A 23,771-nucleotide genomic window follows, 5' to 3' on the forward strand; every position below is an offset into this window, starting at 1 on the left:
GGCCTATCACCCTCACCTTGACCTCCCTCTACCTATCGCATTTCCAAAGCCCCTCCCCCAAGTCCCTCCTCCCTACCTTTTATCTTAGCCTGCTGGACACACTTTCCTCATTCCTGAAGAAGGGCTTATGCCCAAAACGTCGATTCTCCTGTTCCCTGGATGCTGCCTGACCTGCTGCGCTTTTCCAGCAACACATTTTCAGCTCTGATCTCCAGCATCTGCAGCCCTCACTTTTTTCCCCAAGGAAAACAGTCCCAACATCTCCAATATTCCCTAATAACTGAAATCTCTCTTCTTTGGAACCATTGTCACATGCCTCTTCTACATACTTTCCAATGAGTCCATATCTTTCCGATAGTGTGGCACCCAAAATTGCATGTAATATTCCAGTGGATGTCTAACCTGTATTTTCATACAGGTTCTTCATAATCTCCTTGTCTTGGAGCCAATGAGTAGAAACTGAGGACTGCAGATGCTGAAGATCAGAGTCCTGCCCCATGGCTAAACACTTCAACTCCCCCTCCCACTCTACCAAGAACATGCAGATCCTGGGCCTCTTCCATTGCCAAACCCTTACCACCTGACACCTGGAGGATGAACACTTCACATTCCACCTTGGGACCCTGCAACCACACGTGATCAATTTGGATTTCAACAAGTTCCTCATTTCCTCTCTCCCCCCACATTATCCCAGTCCCAAGCCTCCAACTCGGCAACACCCTCCTAATCTGTCCGTCACCTTTCCCACCTATCCGCTCCACCCATTTCTCTGACCTATCACCTTTTCCCTCACCTTCATCTACCTATTGCATTCTCAGCTACCTTCTCCCCAACTCCAACCCCATCCCATTTATCTCTCAGCGCCCGGCCCACAAGCCTCATTCCTGATGAAGGGCTTATGCCCAAAACATCGATTCTCCTGCTCCTCAGATGCTGCCTGACCTGCTGTGGTTTTCCAGCACCACACTCTCAACTTGTAACCAATGACTCTATTTATGTAGCCCAGAATACTCTATGCTTTATTAATAGCAGTCTCTCTACCTTTTGTGCTACCTTTCATAACTTATGTGCCTACATACATTTACAGGTCTCCCTGGTCCTACACACTGTTTAGGACACTACTCTTTATTTAATACTGGGTCTCCATTTTTTTGTACCTAAGTGCATCACCTCACAGTTCTCTCCATTGAATGTCATTGGCTATCTACCTGCCCACTTCACCAATGTGTCTAAGTTTTTAAAGTTCTACAATGTACTCCCCACCACTTGCATTTCTCCCAAGTTTTGTGACATCTGCAAACTTTGAATTTGTCCCTTGCAGACCAAGATCTAGATCATTTATATACATCAGGAAAAGTAAAGATCCTAATACTGACATCTGGAAATTGCTTCTACAAACCTGCTTCCAGTCCAAAAAGCACCCATTAACCATTAACCCTTTGCTTTCTATCCTCTGCCAATTGTGTATCTATGTTGCTACTGTCCCTTTTTTTCCATGACTTATACCTATCTTCAGTTGTATGTCACTGCATCGAATACCATTTGGAAATCCATGTTCACCACATTAACATCCTTTTTTTCTCAATGCTCTCTGCTCTCTTCAAAAAACTTCACCAAGTTAACAAATCCTTGCTAACTCTTGTTAATCAATTCATACCTTTCCGTAAGATTATTATCTATTTTGAATAATTGTTTCTAGAAATTTACCCACCACCAAAGTGAAACTGACTTGTCTGTAATAACTGGGCTGACCTTTATAATAGTTTTTTGGGAATAATTCTCCAGTCCTTCGGCACCACCCCTTGAACCCAGGGTAGATTGAAAGATAATTGCCAGCACCGTGACAATTTCCAATCTCACTTCCTTTAATGTCCTTGGATACATCTCATCTGGTCCCATTGCCTTATGAACTCTAAGCACCAACAGTTTATCCAATTAGCTCCTTTTAATCAATTTTAAATTGTCCGAGTGACTGAGATCCCTCTGTCACCATGGACTGGGAGCAGATAGCTAAAGCAGATGCAAAGTGCTCATTGAACACTTCAGCTAGGCCTTTTGGCTCTAAGTGTAAATTTTTGGTCCCCAAATCATCCTATCCCTTCTTTTACCACCCTTTCACTATTGATGCACTTGTAGAAAACTTCAGGATTTCTTGTTCTGTTAGCTTCCAGACATTCTTTATAATACTTCTTTGCTTCTCTTGGTTTTTTTTAACCACTCTTCTGAACATTTTAGAGCTTGGTTCTCAACTTTTTACTATCTGACACCCGAAATAATTTAAAGCCTTCCTTCCTGCCCCATTTTTCCAGCCATATATTTACCCATCTTATCCTTCTGTTTCTTTACTCAGTGGTGCATCCTGCTAGGAAGTAATTTGGAGATTACTACATCGGAGGTCTTGCTTGCTAACTTCTACTTAGCTCCCTAAACTCGGACTAGGGGTTACATTCCCTTTGAATGGGTCATGACCTCTGTCTGACCATCCTCCACCAAAAGAATATCCAGCAGCTGTTTTATGGCTTCCATGGCTCTGGCATGAGGGAGTCATATCTGTGGTTGGAGAAATACTGGACCATTCCTTGATTTAATAAATCCTCTGTCATTATTGCTCTTCAACTCTTCATCCTTCCCTTCCGTAGCTTGCTCACCTGAGCCTACCACTTCTTGCACTCTTCTGAGAAACCATTGTATTTACAGATCACTAGAATCTCTAAATGTCTACTCTGTCAGGCTCCCTCAGAATGTTATACATTTTGATAAGAACAGCTATCATTCTTCTAAACTCTACAGTGTATCTGACCATGCTATTCAACTTTCTTCATAAAATAACCATGTCATCATTGGAATCAATCCAGAGAGTCTGCCTTTTATTGCCTCCAGTACAATTATATTCCTTCTTAAATGAGGAGATCTAGACTACATGCAGGAGATCTCATGGTGAAGTAAATAACATTGTTGCCTTTTTGCCAGGAGCTCTTAGTTCAATTCTACTCCAGTAGTTTAAAATCACACAACACCAGGCTATCGTTCAACAGGTTTATTTGGAAGCACTAGGTTTTGGAGTGTTGCTCCTTCATCAGGTGGCTAATGATCAGAACAACCACCTGATGAAGAAGCAATGCTTCAAAAGCTAGTGCTTCCAAACAAACCTGTGGGACTATAACCTGGTGTTGTGTGATTTTTAATTTTGTCCACCCCAGATTGGCAGATACAAATGGTATGAGATATCCGTGATCAGCAAATACGTGATGGGAAGAAAGTTGAGGTCTCTGCCATCAATGTTTGTAGCTCATGGACCAGATTGATCTTGCAAAAGTAATCAGTTAGATGGAAGCAAGCACGATGGGTCAGACTGGTGCCAACAGCATAGTGTTCACCCCCGTGCTAGCTGATGCAAAACCTGCTTCCCAATCCTATCTCCAACTCATCACCTCTCCCTGACCCTGCACTCCCCCCAAACTCCCCACCACTCAGAGTGGAGATCATAGAGGCATTCCTTCATTCAGAGGACAGAAGATGATGAAATTATATGCAGCACTCCAGCTGTGGTCTCACGATCTCTCTGTACAGCATAATAAGACTTATATAACCTTTATACTCCATTCCCATTGCACTATATTGCATATGCTTTCCGTATTACTTGCTATAGATGCATCACTATTTTTTGTGATGTATGTCTGGTAACACTCAGATCCTCTGTATGCCAGTATTCTGTAGTCTCTCTCCATTCAAACAATGTTCTGCATTTCCATTCTTCACATCAAATCTACCGCCTCACATCTTCCCACATTATGCACCATCTGCCAAATCTATGTAAACACATTTAATCTATAAATATCCCTTTGAAAACTCTGTGGGAGGTATTTAAAGTTTGCCCCCCCTCAACGAGGTGAGTTTGGCAGTGGGAGGCCAATTTATTTGGCGGCAGGGTGGCATGTGCGGATCCTGCCACCTTCCCACATCTGCCCCGATTACATCTGTGGCATGAAGAATGCCTCCTGGCCAGCAACCAATAAAGTCCATTCAACGATTCCTGGAGCAAAATTTATTATGAAGCAATTAATTAATCATCCTCCACACACGTTACCAGCTCTAAAATCTCTTCCATAGTTGGTTCCAGAATGCAATATTCTAAGAAACTATCCTAAATACAATCTATGAATTCATCCCCAAGGCAATCTTTATCATTTTGATCTGACCAACCAGAGGATTAAAATTGCTCACAATTTTTTTTTCAGTACTTTTGTTTTTAGATTGTCTAGTGGGATGTGGACATTCCTGGTTGGCCAGCATTTATTGTCCACCCTAACTGCTGTTGATATGCACTCTGCCCAATGGTGTAGCTTCTTATTACAGTGTCTACAAACTACTCCCATCAGTGACTTCTTTCTTTTGCTATCTTCTCGTTCCACCCCAATCTGATTCACTTAATCTCTGAGCCAGGACCATCTCTCAGTAATATACTAACCTCATACTTTATTAACAGAGCTACTCCACTCCTTTGTCTTTTCTTCCGACCTTATTGAGCATCAGACACCCTTTAATATTCAGTCTCTAACCTTGGTAACTTTTGCCACCATATTTCTGCAAAGGCTATTCTATTAGGGCGGCATGGTGGCAACAGTGGTTAGCACTGCTGCCTCACAGCGCCAGAGATCCGGGTTCAATTCCCGCCTCAGGTGACTAACTGTGTGGAGTTTGCACATTCTCCCCGTGTCTCCGGGTGCTCTGGTTTCCTCCCACAATTCAAAGATGTGCAGGTCAGGTGAATTGGCTATGATAAATTGCCCGTAGTGTAACATAAGGATATGGGTGGGTTGTGCTTCGGCGGGGCGGTGTGGACTTGTTGGGCCAAAGGGCCTGTTTCCACACTGTAATGTAATCTAATCTATCGTCCTAATTTATTTCTATTTTTGTTACTGACTCATCCATCTTGTGAGGAATGTTGAGTGCGTTTTAATTAAAAGCCTTTAATTCTGTCTTTTTACTAATTTTCCCTGCTCTGATTTTGTTTACTACCACATTTCTAAAGTTCTGTGCCTTGTTGTCACACTCTGTTCACCATTACTCATATTGTTACACTGCACTATTAACTTGACCGTTCTTCTTAACTTGGAAAATCTCCCCTCCTTGAACTTTCCATCTTACCATTAATTTTAAAGTCATTTATAAAACCCCAGTTGTAATTCATCAGGACCTTGGTCACAGTGCAGTTCAGGTGTAAACCATCCTGTGGGTACAGATTCCTTTCCTCCTGTATTGACAAAAGTAACCTACAAATCGAATCCCATTTCTTCTAGCCCAGCTTCTGAGCCACAAGTTCAACTCTGATCTGATTTACACTTTGCCAATTTGCTCATAGTTCAGGTGGTAATCCAGAGCTTATTATCTTTGTGGTTCTGGATTTTAATTTACCCACAGGCTACTCATTATCCCTCAGCAGAACTTATTTTCTCGTTTGACCTATGTCTTGACAACTTGCTGCTGCCCCTCCCACTTCAGGTTCCCCTTAATATTTTTAATGTTGACAGGGGACTATTGAAATGGAAATTCTAAGGACAGGAGACAGGATCCACTGCGCTGATTTTAAAAAAAGTGACAGAATTAAAAAATCACTTTGAGCTCGAAATTAATGTGAAACTTTGATCATTGTTATCCATTAGGGGCCAGAAAAGAGTAGTTCAAGGGTATACTGAAAGCACAATAAAGAGTGAATGTTTTAGAAATGTTTTGCAAACATCCTTGCTTTTGTACTCTACGCCTCTATTAACAAAACTATCTCAATTCTTTTCCCTATCTGGGGGCAGCATGGCAGCTCAGTGATTAGCACCGCTGCTTCACACTGCCAGGGACCCAGGTTCGATTCTGGCCTTGGCTGATTGTCTGTGTGAATTTTGTACATTTTCCCTGTGCCCGTGTGAGCTTCTGCCAAGTGCTCCAGTTTCCTCCTACAGTCCCAAGATGTGTAGGTTGGGTGGATTGGCCATGCTAAATTGCCCCGTAGTGTTCAAGGATGTGCAGGCTGGGTGAGTTAACAATGGTAAATGCAGGGTTAAAAGGGATGGGGGGTAGGTGAGGGAAGCTCATTGGAGAGTTGATATGGACTTGATGGACCAAATGGCCTGCTTCCGCACTGTAAGGATTCTGTGATCTTTCTCAACTTTCACCTTCAAAGGTTTCTATGTTCATTGACTCCCTTTAGTTTATTTTCCCTCTTCTCACATTTCCTTCCAAAATGCATAATTTTATACTTCCTTGATTTAAATATTATCTGCCATGTGTGTACCCATTTCACTAGTCCCTCAAAACTCACCTGAATTCTACTACTATACTCTTCATTGTCTGAGAATATAAAACATATAACAAATCCAGAAAATATGCAAATTTTAAAATTATGCCACATGTATCCAAGTCCATATCACTAATATATATCAAAAGAGCAGTGACCCTAATATCACCCTGGGGATCAATGCTGTAAACTTACTTCCACGAGGGAAACCAACCATTCTCCTCAACTGTCTGCTCTCTGTCTCTCAGCCAACATTGTACCTGCTCTAGCAATGTCCCTTTATTCAGAGATGGGCTTTAATTTTGTGAAAAAGTCTATTATGTAGTACTTTATCAAAAGAATGGCATGATTTTAAAAAGTCAAGTGTTTGGAGACATAGTGGAGCTGGGAAAGGTGATATACACATCCCATTAACTAGCACATTACTGAGCAGCATGACCATGTGTTGATATATGTTTAAATGGCACATTGATTTTTGTTGATGGGGGAATATGAGAGAATCTGGATCTTGCTCTTTCTTAAAAAAAAATTCCATCCTGTTTTACTTTATCCTTCCTAGTTACATTTAAATGTTTATTTGGATCTACACCATCTCTCTTTTTCAATCCTTTAATTACTTTGGCCTTGAATAAGAAACCCCTAAACCATGACTGGAAATCTTCATTAGTTTCCTAATTGCTTCTTTATAAACCCGGGATTGTTACTAAATCCCCACAGAATCACAGAATTGTTACAATGCAGAAAGAGACCATTTGGCCCATCGTACTTGCACTGATTCTATTACCTCGTGCCAATCTCCTGCCTCTTCCCGATATCCCTGCAGAGCATTTCTAAGCAAGCATCCACCTGAATGCCTCAATTAAACCTGCCTCAACCGCATTTCCAAGCAGTGTATTCCATACCAGAACTACTCATTGTTTGAAGCTTTCTCTCAACATCCTTGCTTTGTCACTTTAGCCCCATAGAAGCACAGTCTCAAAACAGTTGCAGTCATTCAAAAATCCAATGATAGTGTCATCTAACCATGACATCTCAGCTGTTGTCCTAATGTTTGGTCTAGCTTTGTCTACTTAAAAATTTATGTGAATTATAGAGTTTCTCATTCTTTCTTCAGTTTGGTTTGTTAGCTCACTTCCTCTCTAGCGTGCAAGTGCACAGGCACACACAGAATTGATCACACTCTCCCTGAAACACATAGCTGGATATGTCCTAATTGTAGGATTTCTAATTGCCAGTTGAAAATCACACAACACCAGATTATAGTTCAACAGGTTTAATTGGAAGCACACTAGCTTTCAGAGCATCGCTCCTTCATCAGGTGGAAAGCTAGTGTGCTTCCAATTAAACCTGTTGGACTATAACCTGGTGTTGCGTGATTTTTAACTTTGTACACCCCAGTCCAACACCAGCACCTCCAAATCATAATTGCCAGTTGGACACAGATGCAGTACATTGCCTGGCGGCATATTGTGTCTATCCTCTGCTCAGCTGTAACAGTTGGGATCCTTTGGGTTGGTATGGATGGTTGAAACCTAGCAGGAACATTGACTACTGGTACTGCTACATGGTCATTTTGTGGCACATTTAACCGCATGGAAAAACACCCCAACAATGACAGCCAAGTGAAAACATCTGGTAAATACAGAAAGATACTAATAAAAACTAGCAGTGACAGAACTTCAAAATGTAATTAGTTTTAACATTTTTGGGATGCCATCGCAAATGAACAAATTCTGGGTTCTTCTTTCATTTCCCATAAACCCTTCCCCCTACATTCCTACAGCAAAATTCCGCTCTCTGATGTGCCACGTGCTACCTAGCTGACCAGGTCCCAACTCTAAGTGTAAACTGATTGTGGGCACAGTAAAGCTACTCAGTATTGACACTAATTAAAATAGAAATGAAAATCTGCAAGACGACATGTCCCTTTTCTCTGACTGTTCACTATGGTTGCTTCCCATATGAGCTCCACTTAATTTAAGAAATGCATTTGAGAATCCTGAGCCATTACATTAAATTGTTCCGCATAATTCACTTGTCTTATTATTGTGATAATACCTCAAAATCTTCTTCTTTTAGAAATTCACTAACATTGCACCTAACAAAGAATCAAATTCAACTTTTCAACTTACACAGTTCTCCTAGTGCCTTTAATAACTTTATCTGGGGTGCAACAGTAGCAGGTTAGCTCTTTATTCCTAAACTAAGTATCTATCCATTTCTTTCCAGAATCAGGAATATGCAGAACATTTCACAATCATATTTACATTACCTCTTACTTCTATGTTTTCACTAAAATTTAAGACAATATTAATATGCATATAGTGCATGAATTTCAACAGGTTGTAGCTTATATACAAAACAGAATTTTAATGCAGGTTATATTCTTGGGTTGTTGATGCTCACATACAAATGCATTAAGTGCTCACACTGGATTTCTCTGTGCTGCATCTTACTGGTAGTAATTAACCTGTGCATTTTAAATGGAGGAATATTGATCAAAAACAGTACAAAAAAGAACTTCTTTGGAGCTATTTATGGGTTTCGATTTAAACTTCAATAATCAGAAACTGTGCTCTTGTAAACAACGGGGCCAGTTTTAACTTTGAGTGATGCTGTGCATAGGACCATAAGATTACAAGTAGGTCACTGAGCCCCGAAAGCATCCTCTACCAGTTAATATGTCATTAAATACCATTAGCAAAAAAAATCCTCAGATTTCAAATTAACAATTGGTATAGCATCGATTGCAGTTTGTGAAAGAGAGTTCCAAGTTTCAACTAACCTTTAAATGCAGAACTTTACTCCTTGAAAGTCGGTTTCTCATTTTTCAAATTTGTTCCCTCACTCTAAATCCTCCACCTTGTAGAAATACTTTCTCCCTATTGTAGTCATCATTAATATTTTTAAAACATTGGTCAAATCACTATTGGCCTTCTAAATTCTAATGAGTACAAGCCTCATTTATGTTATCTCTCTTTACAATTTATTCTTTGGAATCCAACTACCATTATAATGAATTGACACTGCACTGCCTCCCAGGCCAGTATATCTTTCTCAAAGTATGATGCCCAAAGCTACATACAGTCGTCCAAGTGTGGTCTAAGCAGGGCGTTACATAATTATAATACAACTTCTGTCTTCTTTTATCCTAGCCCTCTTAATATTCCACTGGCCTTTTTCATATTTGTTGTTTCTGTCCATGACATTTTCATGATCTAAGCACATTTGACCTAAAGTCCCACTAGACCTAGATTGTTTCTCGCTTAGAAAATCCCCTGTTCTGTGATTTTTAATTGGAGGATCTCTTTTATTTGCTTATTTTGACATCTAACTGGCGCAATTGTATCTATTTGCTTTTTCTAATAATATTTATTTGCAGCTTAATGCTTCCATCTATACTGCTTGCAATAACTTCTGTTTTTTGTCATGTTTGTAAACTTAGATCGATGCCATTAGTCTATATGGTGAATAGTCAAAGCCCTGAAGCAGATTCTGCTGGGACAGTACTCGTCGCAACCTGTTAATTAGAGTACCTAACCATTATCCCAGCTCCCTGTCCATTGCCGAATTTAATACGCCCTGTTTCCTCTGGGTGAGAAAGAAGGTGGTGAATTATTAACTATGCCCTGTAATATAAGGACATGCTTCCAAATGTTGCCATAAACTGTAATGTGCGAATAAGCTATTGAAATGGATCAGTTACAAATGGAAATTTAACATTAACAGCAGTGGCTGGTATATAAAGGCTGTTTAAAATGTGCAACGTTAACGCTTTAAGCAATTGAGTCAGTGTACAGATCATGTGCTGAAATCAAACCTTCGTCGCCTTGTTTTTGTCTTAGCTCTTAGCTCCCCACCCCATTTTAGGTTAATACACTACATTCATACACTAACAATATATAGATAAAAATAATATTTCATTTCAGAAATTAAATTTAGATAAGAATCCCAAAGAATTTAGGTGTGGCTATTTGATTAGTGGAATCAAGTAATTATTGGCATGAAGTAGCATCCTTCCAAAATGGTGTCACCAGTAAATCTTAACTTACTATATGATTCATTACAGTCCCAAGTCATGTTAAGATTGCATTCAATTAGCTTGATATTACTCAATATTCTTTGGTTTATGGCAATTAAATGTTTGAAATTAACTCTTACAAAGGCTCTGTTTAGGCACTCATGGAATTGTGTCATTGTACGCTAGTCTGGTTAGCAAGAAAGAAATTCTCAAAATAAAGCAATTCTCAGCATATTTTCAGAATTTTAGTTAAAACCACAAGTCTGAGTAATAATAGGACTTAGACAAGCAAATGGGGGTGTGTAAACCATGTATAAAAAAAGCATGGAAATTATTCTGTTGCTAAAAAGCCATTTGTGTTGAATGTGGAGCAACATCAAGGGTGCAAAGAACAAATAAAAGAGCAAACAATTAATGTGAAGTCTTAAATCTTCAAGTGCACATATGCAACCAAAGTATGCTTAGATATTCAGAATTAAATATAATGTTCCAGTTAAACAATTTATTTGCATTATTTTAACAGTCAACACGATGCAAATATATCAGGACACTGTAATCCAGGTATCAAATATCTGATTTGCTGACAGTAATGATGCATTGATCAAACTTAGTTGAAAAATGGAAAAAAAAACTCGATTTCATGACTGAAGTGTACAGAGCAAAATTGGTAATTACTAACAAGGGTGTGTTATAGAAAGGATATTAACTTATTTGGCATTACAACAGCATTTGGTTCATCCTGTTCCAAATTTTTGAACATTGTAAGATGCCAATAGATATTTAGTCGTCTAACTTCAAAATGTAAATTTATTTGGCCAGGATCACTTTGATTAAACCTAATAAAATGCAAATATTAACACAGGCAAAGCAGTTTTTCTTGATATCTGTTCTGCTAACGTACTCAGATAGTGCTTAGAAAAACTGTGAAAACAAAATCCACTGTAGGAGCTTGCAAAAAAAAAGTTACAATTTTGAGCTGCCAAGAGGTTGGGATTATGTCAATTCTTCAGCCTGATGCTAATTTTTCCCCTCATTTATTTCTGATAGGTGACCTTTTGTGAAAGCCAAGATTTGAGAAATTTTCAGCATGTTCTCACAACCATTTCAAGCAGCTTATCTTTATATTTTACATTAAAAACAGCATTGCTTGCATTTATTTTTAATCATTTGGATTTAGCAATTAATCCCATGCTTAATATCACATCCTGTTTTGCATCAGCTCTGATTCTTGTACTTAATAGGGTGAGCCTCACAGCTCTGAGACATAGTAAAGACTTGCTTCTGCTGCTCACTGCTCAGGAAGTTTGGGAGCCAAAGAGTTAAAGAAAATGCAATGGGGAGCAATTCCAAGAATGTGGCATTTCCTCATAGACTCTACAAAAGCAATATCTCAGTTTAATCTAATAAACAGTTTACAAAGTGAAAAGCAGATAAATTTGTCAGGGAAAAAAATCCTTCAGCTCCTATTAGAACAGTTGCTGAACAGATTGTAAAATGGCTCCAAAAGTTTAAAGTTAATTGAACAGCAAAGGGCACTTTAATTAAAATGCTGTCAAATAGGATTGCATTAAACCAAAGCACAGAGAAGATCTTTAAACAAGCCAAGTTTATTTAGCAACGAGAAATTCTAGTTTTAAAGTTTTGCACTATTAATGGCCCACAACCAACTGTCTCTTTGTCAAGATAAATCAGTTACACCATCATACGTAATACTATCTATTTGAGTGCTTTATACATTCAAATAAAAACTGGGAGAACCCAGGTAATGTTGGAACTGTGCACAACTTTGGCAGATCCTCACAATCAGAGCAGAAATTTTAAACAGTAGAGGCACAAGTAATACAGATGACCTGTTCAGTGGGGAAATACAACAAGAACTATCTCTGGAAGTTCATATAGCAAGCATCAATATTGCTAGTTAAGCAATGAAAACTGCCTTCTAAAGTCTTGCCTGATGTTAAATATTGACAATGGAATAATGCTTCAATGATAAACAAGTCCAGGAACAAGGAAACTGAGGTTAAATCCTTACATGTTAGACGCATGGTCTATAGGGCAGACAGTTTTCCTGCAATCAATATACTCTGGTGATACATATATAAATGGGGTGTTCTTGTAACAACTCCCACAAAACAGCCATGATTTTCTCTTCTTGACCTCCACGTCACATTCAGACATGTTTTTTAGGCATTTCGGTACAGCTTAAGACCTATTCCTCTGTATAGAAGGTTTAATATGTTTATATACCTGTGCTTTACTAAAACAACACATCTGTACACCACAAATGTTCCTATACAGCAGCAGGCCTGAACCTTAAGACAGTTGTTTCCCAAAATTATATACTGAACCTCATTAAAGATGCTTCTATATAACTATAAACCAGTAGCCTTCTGGAGAAGATTTTGAATATTTATACAACTGTCTTTCACTGTAAGGAGCTCTGGTCAGCTGTAGATCATTCAGTAATAGATAGAGTCACAGAGGTGTGCGGCACAGAAACAGACCCTTCGGCCCAACACATCCATGCCAACCAGATATCCCAACCCAATCTAGTCCCACCTGGCAGCACCCAACCCATTTCCCTCCAAACCCTCCCTATTCATATACCCATCTAGATGCCTTTTAAATGTTGCAATTGTACTAGCCTCCACCACTTCCTCTGGTAGCTCATTCTACACACGTACCACTCTCTGTGTGAAAAAGTTGCTCCTGCGGTCTGTTTTATATCTTTCCCCTCTCACTCTGAACCTTTGCTCTCTAGTTCTGGACTCCCCCACCCCAGAGAAAAGACCTTCTCTATTTACCCTATCCATGTCCCTCATGATTTTATAAATCTCTTTAAGGTCACCCCTCAGCCTCCAACGCTCCACAGAAAACAGCCCTAGCCTAATCGACCTCTCCCTATAGCACAAATCCTCCAATCCTGGCAACATCCTTGTAAATCTTTTCTAAACCCTTTCAAGTTTCACAACATCCTTCCAATAGAAACCCCATCTGCCACTTCTTAGCCCATTGGCCCATGTGATCAAGATCTCGTAATCCGAGGTAACCCTCTTCGCTGTCCACTACCACCTCCAATTTTGGTGTCATCAGCAAACTTACTAACTATACCTCTTATGCTCCCATCCAAATCATTTATATAAATGACAAAAAGTAGTGGACCCAGCACTGATCCTTGTGTCACTCCACTGGTCACAGGCCACCAGTCTGAAAAATAATCCTCCACCACCACCCTCTGTCTTCTACCTTTGAGCCAGTTTTGTATCCAAATGGCTCGTTCTCCCTGTATTCCATAAGATCGAACCTTGCTAACCAGTCTCCCATGGGGAACCTTGTCGAATGCCTTACTGAAGTCCATAATGATCTGCATTTTGCTATAAGCATTTCTTTACCAAAAATAGCCCAGTATCACATTTATGATTCCAGCTGATGGTAAAACAGGACAAGTGAAATTACAGCTTAAAATCTGGTTTAAAGTTCATAAGTTTTACTCTTGTAATTTTGTTACCATGGTGCCTATTTACAAGAAGCTGCTGATTGACTTTTAACAATACATAAGATTATTATGCAAACAAAAAGTAGAATCAGAGCTGAGTATAGGAAAGATTATATCATAAACAGCAAAAAGAAAAGTTCAACCTTTTGGCCCAGCAATATCTTCTACAGAAACTTAACCCCAGGAAAATATCAGTCTTATCTTCACTCGTCAATTTCTTACTCAACCCGCAAAGTTGCAAGTGTTTGTTTTTGGTGAATTTCTGCACGTTCACTACATCACCTCTCCATATTAATGTCTGCAACAGACACACGGACATAATCTCATTGACTGAATTCAAGAAAAAAGCTTCACTTTTCCCAGCTCCCATCCACTTGGACTGCTAAAAACACTTAAGATCTCTTTCCAGCTCTGATGACCTGGACCAAACTAAACAGCTCTTTTTTCTATCCTGAATCTTTTGTTCTGAAAGGCCCCCTTCCATTAGTCTCCCTCTGGGTCATAAATCTGAACTTAGTAAATATTCCAGCAATTATCACATGGTGGCTTGCCCACTTATTCATCTTAAATCATACAATTTCTTGGAAAAGCCTTTTTAACCCGACAGCTAAAAAAATTAGTTTCTGACCCTTAAAAATAAAGATTCACAGAACTGAAAATCAAAAAGCCATTTACCACTACATTATGACCCAAACTCCTAATAATGATGTATTATAAATCTTCTTCATATTTAGTATAGATGTTTCTAAACAGCATAATACTTATATGTTAATGCAAGAACACTGTCTTATTATGAACAATGATGGCAATATGTCCATATTTCACTATAGTAGCTTTTGAATATTGACTAAACTCTTCCTTACAACACAATTTCTACTTTGTTTTTTTGCTTGAGAGGATTTTGAACTAATTTTGCAGAGGTGTGGGAATCAAGTCAGAATGTTAGGAATGGTGCACAAAATGCTTGAGAGACAAATGTTACAAATTTATAAAACAGAAACTATAGAGATGAAGTCGGAGGAAGGAAGTCTAAATCAGGACTACTGTACACACTGTATAGAAAATAACATAGGGGAGTTACAGTCACAGATTGCCATGCAGAAATATGATGCAGTTTAACAGAGACATGGCTCAAGGAAGGGTAGGACTTGGTGTTCAAGAACATGGTGTTCAGAATAGGTAGGAAAGGAAAGAAAGAAAGATGGGTTGCAGTATTTGTTAAGGAGTGCATTGCAGTGCTGGAGAAAGAGAACATCACAGATGGTTCAAGGCAGAATCAATCTGGCTTGGCTAAGGAGAGAAAAAAGGGTGAAATTGCATTGCTTGGCATAATCTATAGACCACCAACCAATGGGAAGGAAGTAAAGGAACAAATTTGCATGGAGATTACAGAAGGACACCAACATTATCACATGGTTATAATTGGGGATTTTAACGACCCAATGAAAACTTGGATTGTGGTAGCATTGAGAGCAGAGAGGGGCAATCATTCACAGATTGTCAGCAACGTTTCTTGCAGCAGTATGTGGCCAGTCCAACAAGAAAGGTTGCAATGTTGGACCTGGTTCTTGGAAATGAGGTAGGCCAAGGAGATCAAGTGTCAGTGGGGGAATATTTGGGAGATTGGGATCATTGTATCATAAGGTTTAGGATTTAGTTACAAATTGCCACTCATCTTGAAATTCAAAAATGCCAATAACAGTTATAAAGTTATAGATCTTAACAAAATAAGTTCAAGATGGTGCTTCGCACTGAAAACATTACTCACTGACAAAATTAGTTTTTAGACATTTTGATACACTGCATTCTGTTATGAGTACTGTCAGCAACAGCCAAAGAATATGTGCCATAGAAAGGAGAACTGGGCAAACCAGTAAGCAGAGGTACCAATTGGACAGGCTGCGATCCTAATACTACTCTGCCTTATAAAGACACTTCTAAATCTTATTACATTCTCTGATGCATGCAAGACTTCAACCATTTGGTTGTTTATAGTTTGATTTCAATGAGCTTTAACATGTGTTCCTTAAATGTGGTTTTCGAACAACATGATGTCTTGCTGTAAATTAAAGGACTTATGCATTTGAACAAAAAGCATAGAAAATACAGCACATACTATGATCACTGGGCCTATTCTGCAGAATGATTTTGCTCTTTGAAGTATCATTTATCTGAAGTAAATTCTCCAGAACCACAACTTGGAAAGACGTGTTTCAAGACTATTTAAGTAACATTTAACCAAGAAGTCAATATGAAAGAAATTCCTTAGCAGCCAAGTAGGACTTAACAATTCTCCATTAAGTACTTAGCATTTAAGTCTAAATATCCAAGTTTCAAAGTGGCTGCAATAAAATATCAATTGAGGCTCTTGTTAAAATTGTTTTTGAATGAACCCCTCCCTGTCTTTATTAAAACCGTTTTTTTTATTTCTGCCAGACACTTAACACCATGAAAGAGGAGGGAATGGGAAGTAACCTATTCCCAGGGCTTTGTGAAAGTTCTGTCTAATCAGCTACTGGGAGGAGATTTTGTAACTGGAAAATCATTTCAATATAGCTTTGAAAAAAAAAGAAGAGCTAAGATGGCCAAGGATTACAGGTTACAAAATATTTTGACCGTAGTTAACTCATTCACTATTGTGGCATTATAACAGTACCTCTACTTCTAGGCCTGAAGTACTGGGTCAAGTCCTCACCAGGGTTTATTGGTATATGGCATGGTTCGATGGGCTGGATACCAGCTGTGGCTCATGTAAACAATACAGCTTTCTGATTTTAATCATCTCTTATGAGACATAGATTTTAAACCTGGAAGCCTTACAGTGAAGTTTTGTTCAGTACTGCCAGCTCTGTTCAAACACTGTGTTCTGCCGCTGAGCATCAAAATGCCTTTCAGTACTGATGCAGTTGTCCCACTGTGAATCCTCACACTTCCTCCTGAAATTTCCACACAGTGTTTGTGACTTTGTGCTAGCAGCTTCACTGTCAGTCCCTGGCTGAACCGCACCGACCAAAAGTTCCCAGTTTCAAATCTTGCTGAGTTAGAGATAGCTGATCTCAGTCAGGGACTTGGGGAGAGGAAGCGGAGGCAATGTATTTAACTGCCTCAGTACTCCTGGCTGGGGAGAGTATGATCACCTTGGATTACTTGGCTTAATGTCGGTCAATCTTTTAGAAAAAGGTTTGAATTTCTATTGTAATTTTAACAACCTCACAAAGGCCAGAAACACTTCACAAACAATGAAGTACTATTGAAATACAATCAACGTTGTATGTGCTATGTGCAGCAGCCAAGTTCTGCATGGTCATCTCCCATAAACAACAATGCAATAAATCAGTTGTCCTTTTTTAGGTGTTTGTTGAAGGGTAGGATTTTAACCAGTATGTCAGGAGAATCCACTTATTCATCTTAGAATAGCATCATATGTTCTTTTGTAATGATGACAGACAGCACCTCGGTGTAAGGTGGCCAAACCTTCAAATGTCAAAACCAGACACAGTGAAAAGCCTTGGAAATACAGGGCTTTTCTTTTAATGAAGAACAACACTTAATAAGCATAACCCCATTGGTTAATGAGAACTTTGTTTGAAAATGCCACAGTTGAACCGCACTTTCCTGCCACCTTCCTCAACATTGATTGGTGGCTTACCAACGGATGCCATCTGACTACCTCTTCAATTGTGGCTTGTGGTGAGACTTCTGAGGCTGATTCCCTCACAGCTCCCACATGAATTACCTCCTATACATGACCCCCCAGTAAATCCTACAAATCTGCACCTTCCCTGCTGGCCTCCCTTCTTCCTCCACAGTTTTGTGCATTACCGCACACCTCCTCCATCATCCCACTCCCTCCCACAAGCTTTCCAGTCACCCAGCCAGCATCTGAGAATATCCACCTGCCCATTCCATATTACGGTTGGTGTAAGCAGATGAGCAGGACAGGCAGCCTGTTTCTCTGATGCTTTGAAAATGACTTGAAGAAAGCAGGTACTATTTTTAGGGCAACCCTCTGAGCATTGGGTCAGGGTGACGCCCTAGTTAATAACACCCTTGCTCCCCACTCGGGAACTTTAGAACCCACTCTCTAACCCCTTGCCCCAAACATAACGTGTGTGAATCCTCCCAGCCCAATTGTCTTGATTAAACTGTGCCCAGAGATCCATTGTTAACTTCATCCCAGAACCACTTTGCAGTCCCACCAGTGCACAGAATGAAGCTCTACGTGCTGTTTGGAGGTGCCCGACTATTAGATTGGCCAATTGTTCTAGAGGTGGATTCCCTTCCACTGAGAGGTGGTAATTCCACTTCACACCCATCGTGCATCTGGCTGCAAGGCAAATCTCATTCTATTCTGTCAGAGACTTTCCTTTGATGATGCAGGTGGTGGGGAGGGGAGTAGGTGTGTGAACAGTCTACACTCCCTCTCCAGCTACCCCACTAAATTCCACTCTTTATCTCTGTTTCTTTCCCCATCTCATTTATCATTAATTTCAGGATTGATGCAACAACTATAATGGCTCAGCACATGGTATGGAGTATCGAGAAAGAGGATTTACATTAAAAAACTACCACAAATTTCTTCCACCATCTGACTCAGCTTTCTAAATTATACCACATAAGAATTATTTTTACTTGTGGTATTTTTCTTCAAAGTGAATTACAGTACTTTTTCAGACAAATGATGGCCACACATAGACTTGGTAACATTGTGACCTTGCCTTCTGATTGGGGAAAAAAAAGGGTAATTGATGCTTCTGTGAAAATAAATCTTTGCAGGGATGTGGGGATAGAAACTTATCTCGGTCAGTCACACAGACTAAGAGATAGCATATCAGTTGTGTGCTGTAGTCATTGCTACATATTCAGTTCCAGTGACTTAAACAGAACTAAAAATTGGACAGGCTATTTAACAGGCAGCTGATGCCAATAATGCCTATTTAGGGCGACCATCCAAGGCAAATTTTTACTCAATGATTTTTTTTAAAAACAGAAGATATTTCTTCTTGCTTTCTCTGACGTTTGATGGTCTGAGGGGATATTAGTGCAAGAGAGTGCATCTGTAACCATTTCGGGAACTTGATCACAAATGCAGGCAAAGAGCAACTCAATGTAGAGTAACTGTAGGGTTGTGCTGTTGGCTTTTACCCCGCAGGTGCTGGATTGGGGTGGCCCCGTCTAATTTCACAACAGATTAATGGAGGCTGCAGACAAAGTCTTTTACCCTATCAGAATTTCAGAGGAGAAAGGTCATGCTTAATCTTACTGTAAAATCCAGCTCCTCCAATGGGGGATTTTTGATGTACACATTACAGTGACTTCACCACATATGGAGAGTCACCTGCATCGCTGATGCCAGAATAACTTATATTCCTACTTGTCACCACTGCAGATAACCCATTAGTTACTCCATTTGGTAGGGAAGATTATCCATTAACTACTTCAGCTTATGACTTAGGTTGTTTTAAGTGCCTTGAGATGTTCTTACAAAGAATTAATACAAGTGTTAAAGCAACAGAAAAGGTTCATCCTACCTGGGTAGGTTCTGGGGACAGTTGGACAACATGTTGCAAACGTTCATTGTGATGGTGCCGAGATTCTTCCTCATAGACAATATCCCTTTCAGCCTGAGGAAGGCTCAGAAAGCGCAGGATAGTGCACAAATTTTCCCACAAGGTCCTGTTCTCCGGCGTCGGGTTTTCCTTCCAACGTAGCAGCTCACACAACCATCCCTGTAACAGGGAGACAGAGAGAAGATATCGGGACTGAGCTGAGAAGTCATAACGCTCGGCTTTCACAAAAGTAAAAAGTCATTTCGATCTGACTGGTGAGAAAATTAAACTAAGTATTGCTCTGTCTCTCACTATTTTCTGGTTCCAGACAGGTAAGTGGTCAAATTGTATGTTATGAAAATATTTCAGGTCAGAAATGTGTTTAAGTTCATCTGGTTGAAGATAAATTAATTGCTTTTGAAACAAGATTTTTTTTTCAATAGCTTAACATTGATAGGGCATACTCTCTACTTAAGTCTTAAAACAATGAAAGCATTCATTTTTGACAACTGGATACAAGTTGTAGATAGTTAGCAAGGCAAAATACAAATTTGCATTGCAATGGGGTTGCATCAGATTGAAGGATGAATCTAGCAAGACAAAAAGGATAGAAGACCTTTGGAGGCAATCCAACATGGCGGTGGCCATTGAGTCTGTTGTAATTTTCATAATAACTATATTTATGAGCTGTTTCAAAGGTGCAATTATTGCAGTACCCAAGACTTGGGCCCATATAGTCTCTGGCTCACATGATAGGTTTGCAAGATGATAAAACTTCTTTCCTCAATTATCACATTGCTGCCACACATAATCCAGCTAAAATGCATATCAGTCAGACAGAGAGCAAATTTTCATTTGTTTTTGTCATTACAGCCTTATAGTACATAATGTCAGGTGATCATGTTGCTGAACTTTCATTGGTGCTGCAGTGCTGTTTGTTGTGATAAACTGTGTATATATATTCTTTCTGTTAGAAGAAAGAGTTCTCATAATATTGTAATCATCTAACTACTGCACATTTGATCATTCCCAACCAGGATTCAGGTTTATGAAGGTTAACTTTTTTATTTTAATTATGGTTATAAAGCACCTCCATGATTAATCTGCCTATTTTTAGACTGAGATTATGATTAAGAGGCTTTAAAAATACATTTGCTTGCAAATTTGCAAGTAATGACTGTAAGTTTTACTTAGGAACCCACAAATTATTGTTAACTATGCAGCAGATCTTCAACAACATTTGCTATAGATGAGGCCTTGACCAGGAGATAGGATTAGGCTTTGGGACTGCTTTTCAGAGATAATTGAACCATTTGTCCCAAGCCTAATCAAACTCATAATGTGAACTTTTTAGAGATCATCATATTTGTGTTGTGTAGAAATGCAGGGACATGAAACTGTTCTACCATCCAGTTAGATCATACTTGATGTTACCTCAAATCTATATCTTTGATGCATGGTATATGATATTCATATAGAACATAGAACATTACAGTGCAGTGCAGTACAGGCCCTTCGGCCCTCAATGTTGCACTGACCTGTGGAACCGATCTGAAGCCTATCTGTCCTACACTGTTCCATTTTTATCGAAATGTTTATCCAAAGATATGAAATGAAAATCTATCAAAATTGTCATGGTGATTTCGCTAAGACTCCACATTCTTTGACTTGGGGGCAAGTGTTCCAAATTTTCATGTGGAATTAATGTTTTTTTTCCTACTCTTAAAAAGTATAGATCAAATTTTAATATTGTATGTTCCTTGTTCTGCGTTCCTTGTTCTGCAAGTGCAAATACTTTCTCCCGGCTGGATTTTCCATATTTGGATAATGTCAATTATGAACTTCATGGAAGGGTTGACTCCGTGAGCCCAGACGACTGTTCTCACACAGTCTTATGCTTAGGAACACACTGTGATCGCCATATTTAAATCTGCTTTGAAAAGTGTGAGCAAGGAATTGCTGTTAGTATCATGCCGTACAATTCCAAATGATATGGCTAAGAGATGCAAGTTGGCAACCATTGTGCAGTTAGGAACCTGGAAGTTCTGATGGGTGAGTAGTGGAGAGGAAGATAACCCCATTTGAACTGTTTTCCAAAAGCATTGAAATGTCCCAAGACAGTGTCATATTGCTAGTTATATCAACACAGCGAATACTACAGCTGAGTCTGATGCTACCCTCAATTAACTTGAAAAATTAAAATGAAAGGTAACTTCTTCCAATAAATTATTCCTATGAAATGCAGCCTGATGTGTAAAAAAAGCCACAGAAATTAATGTGGCTTCATATGAATCAGGAAAATCTTGGGGCAGTAACTTAGTTTTCCCCTCCTGCCCCTTTACCAATGGAGACGTCACAGACGGTCCACAGCTATTTAATGCTCTGAAGGGCATTGGCTGGAGATGAGCCTTCCACCTCCACTTCAGTACATGTCCCACCTGAGAACGCTGATTGGCCAGCATCTCTGTAGTCCCAGCAATGTCTGTGGGAGTGATGGGGGTACAAGCTGTCATTGAGTCATAGCACAGAAACAGACCCTTCTTATCCACCAATCCATGCTGACCAGATATCTTAAATTAATCTAGTCCCATTTGCCCTCATGCACCATAACCTCAGAACACAGGGAAGTTAGGAAGCTGACGACAAGAATGATGGCTGTGAGGGACCTGCATGGCTTGGATTTGGAGGCTGGACAGGAAGGGAACATTTGAATGACTTGATCTTGAAAGGGAGCCTATAACAGAGGAGTAACAAACAAGGACCAAGTGGATAAGCTGCTGGAAAATTTCCTTCAATCCATCCCTAAACTCCTCATGCTCAAGGGTACAATGGGAAACAGTGCTTTGTGACCTCTACTTGGCCAATTAAGACCTCTCTGGGCAAAAGGGCAGACAGGGTCTTAACAACCCTTGTAACATTGTGGAAAGATTAGTGTAATGGGAAATAAACCAGGGATATGTTCCAGGCCAGCCCCTTCCCCCAAACACCTAGCAGTCCAGCTTGCCATTGGAGGCCAGTAAAATCTACCCCAGATTTGATTTTCCCATCTTTGTTGGGTGAGACCATCCAAGTCAGGAAATGGCATATTACAAATGGATCAAGTGGCTTGGCCAGGGAAGGAGAAAACCTGGCAGCAACCTATTCCTGATTGCTATCCAGTGATCTTTGATACAAAGTAATTAGTTATCTAAGCTGATAAACGAGAGCCAGCCAGGTCAAATACAGGAGGAATACTGCCTCATGTAAAACTGTATTACAGACATTGAAAGAGAAAACAAGAGAATGGATCAGCATTTATTGCCAAGAGGGTCAGTTCAGTCAATTATATAGTTATGGATCTGAAATCAAATGCTAGCCAGATCAGATAAAAAAACTGCATCTTTCTTTCCTTCAGGAAACTGGTGGATCAGTTGGGATTTTATAACAATCGGCATGGTCACCATTAGGCTAGCTTTTAATTCCAGGTTTTATTAATCATATGTTTCACCATCTACTACCATAGATTCTAACCCATGTCCCCAGAACAAGAGCCTGGGGTTCAGGATTTCTAGACAGAGGTGGGTACTGCAGATGCTGGAGATTAGAGTCAAGATTAGAGTGGTGCTGGAAATGCACAGCAGGTCAGGCAGCATCCGATGAGCAGGAAAATCGATGTTTCGAGCAAAAGCCCTTGATCATGAATGAGGCTGGGAGCCTCGGGGGTGGAGAGATAAAGGGTTCAGGATTACTAGTGCAGTGACATTACCATTATACCTCTGCCTCCCCTATTTGGGACAGATCCACACAACTTACCTTAATTGATATCCAGGAAAAAGTTAGAGAGTTTAAAATCTGGTGTAAAACCTGGGTAACTCCACTATCCAATCTCCAAACACCAGACCCCCTACCAACTATTTCCCCAAATATCCAAGTTCTCCCATAACCTGACCTACCCATCTCCTTAATCACCCACCTCAACATCTTCACATTCACACATAGAGCCACACACTCACTGACCAACACTCCACCTATCTATTTGATTCGCCTTCTCAATCAGCAACCTCATCAACTACCTACTTGCACACTCAAACACATGCCCATTCACTCATAGAGTGAATCTTTAAACTTACTTGTAAATGGCAGCTAGTGCTATAAAAGGGGATCATGTCCTTTCTTTTCCTGACTTTATTGCAATCAGATAGAGTTCCCCAAGAAATGCTGTACTGCCTATGTCTGCTGAAGTCAGGAATGTTCAGTAACGCCCAGTCGGGAAAATCTTTCTGGGCAGCAGCAATGTACACAATACTACCACTGACCAGAAGATTCAGGACAATGTAAATCTTGCAGCAGTGCAATGGATTTGATGATGTTCTGTTCCACTAAGTCCAAAAAATCATGAATCGATCTGCGGGCCTATAAGCTCCTTTCTAAGCAAGC

The 23,771-nt window shown here is 39.8% G+C and overlaps 1 protein-coding gene across 17 annotated transcripts in view; it reads right to left on the reverse strand.

Annotated features, from left to right (window-relative positions):
* The window catches only part of satb2 (SATB homeobox 2), a 173,467-nt gene that overhangs the window by 28,712 nt on the left and 120,984 nt on the right, over positions 1-23,771 (reverse strand). For all 17 annotated transcript variants that reach the window (XM_043692953.1, XM_043692952.1, XM_043692951.1 and 14 more), the window contains one exon: positions 19,338-19,535. In XM_043692953.1, coding sequence (XP_043548888.1) covers positions 19,338-19,535 — 198 coding nt within the window. The remainder of the gene's footprint in view (positions 1-19,337; positions 19,536-23,771) is intronic.

This window comes from Chiloscyllium plagiosum, chromosome 7 (genome assembly GCF_004010195.1).
Source record: "Chiloscyllium plagiosum isolate BGI_BamShark_2017 chromosome 7, ASM401019v2, whole genome shotgun sequence".
NCBI classification, from domain to species: Eukaryota; Metazoa; Chordata; class Chondrichthyes; order Orectolobiformes; family Hemiscylliidae; genus Chiloscyllium; species Chiloscyllium plagiosum.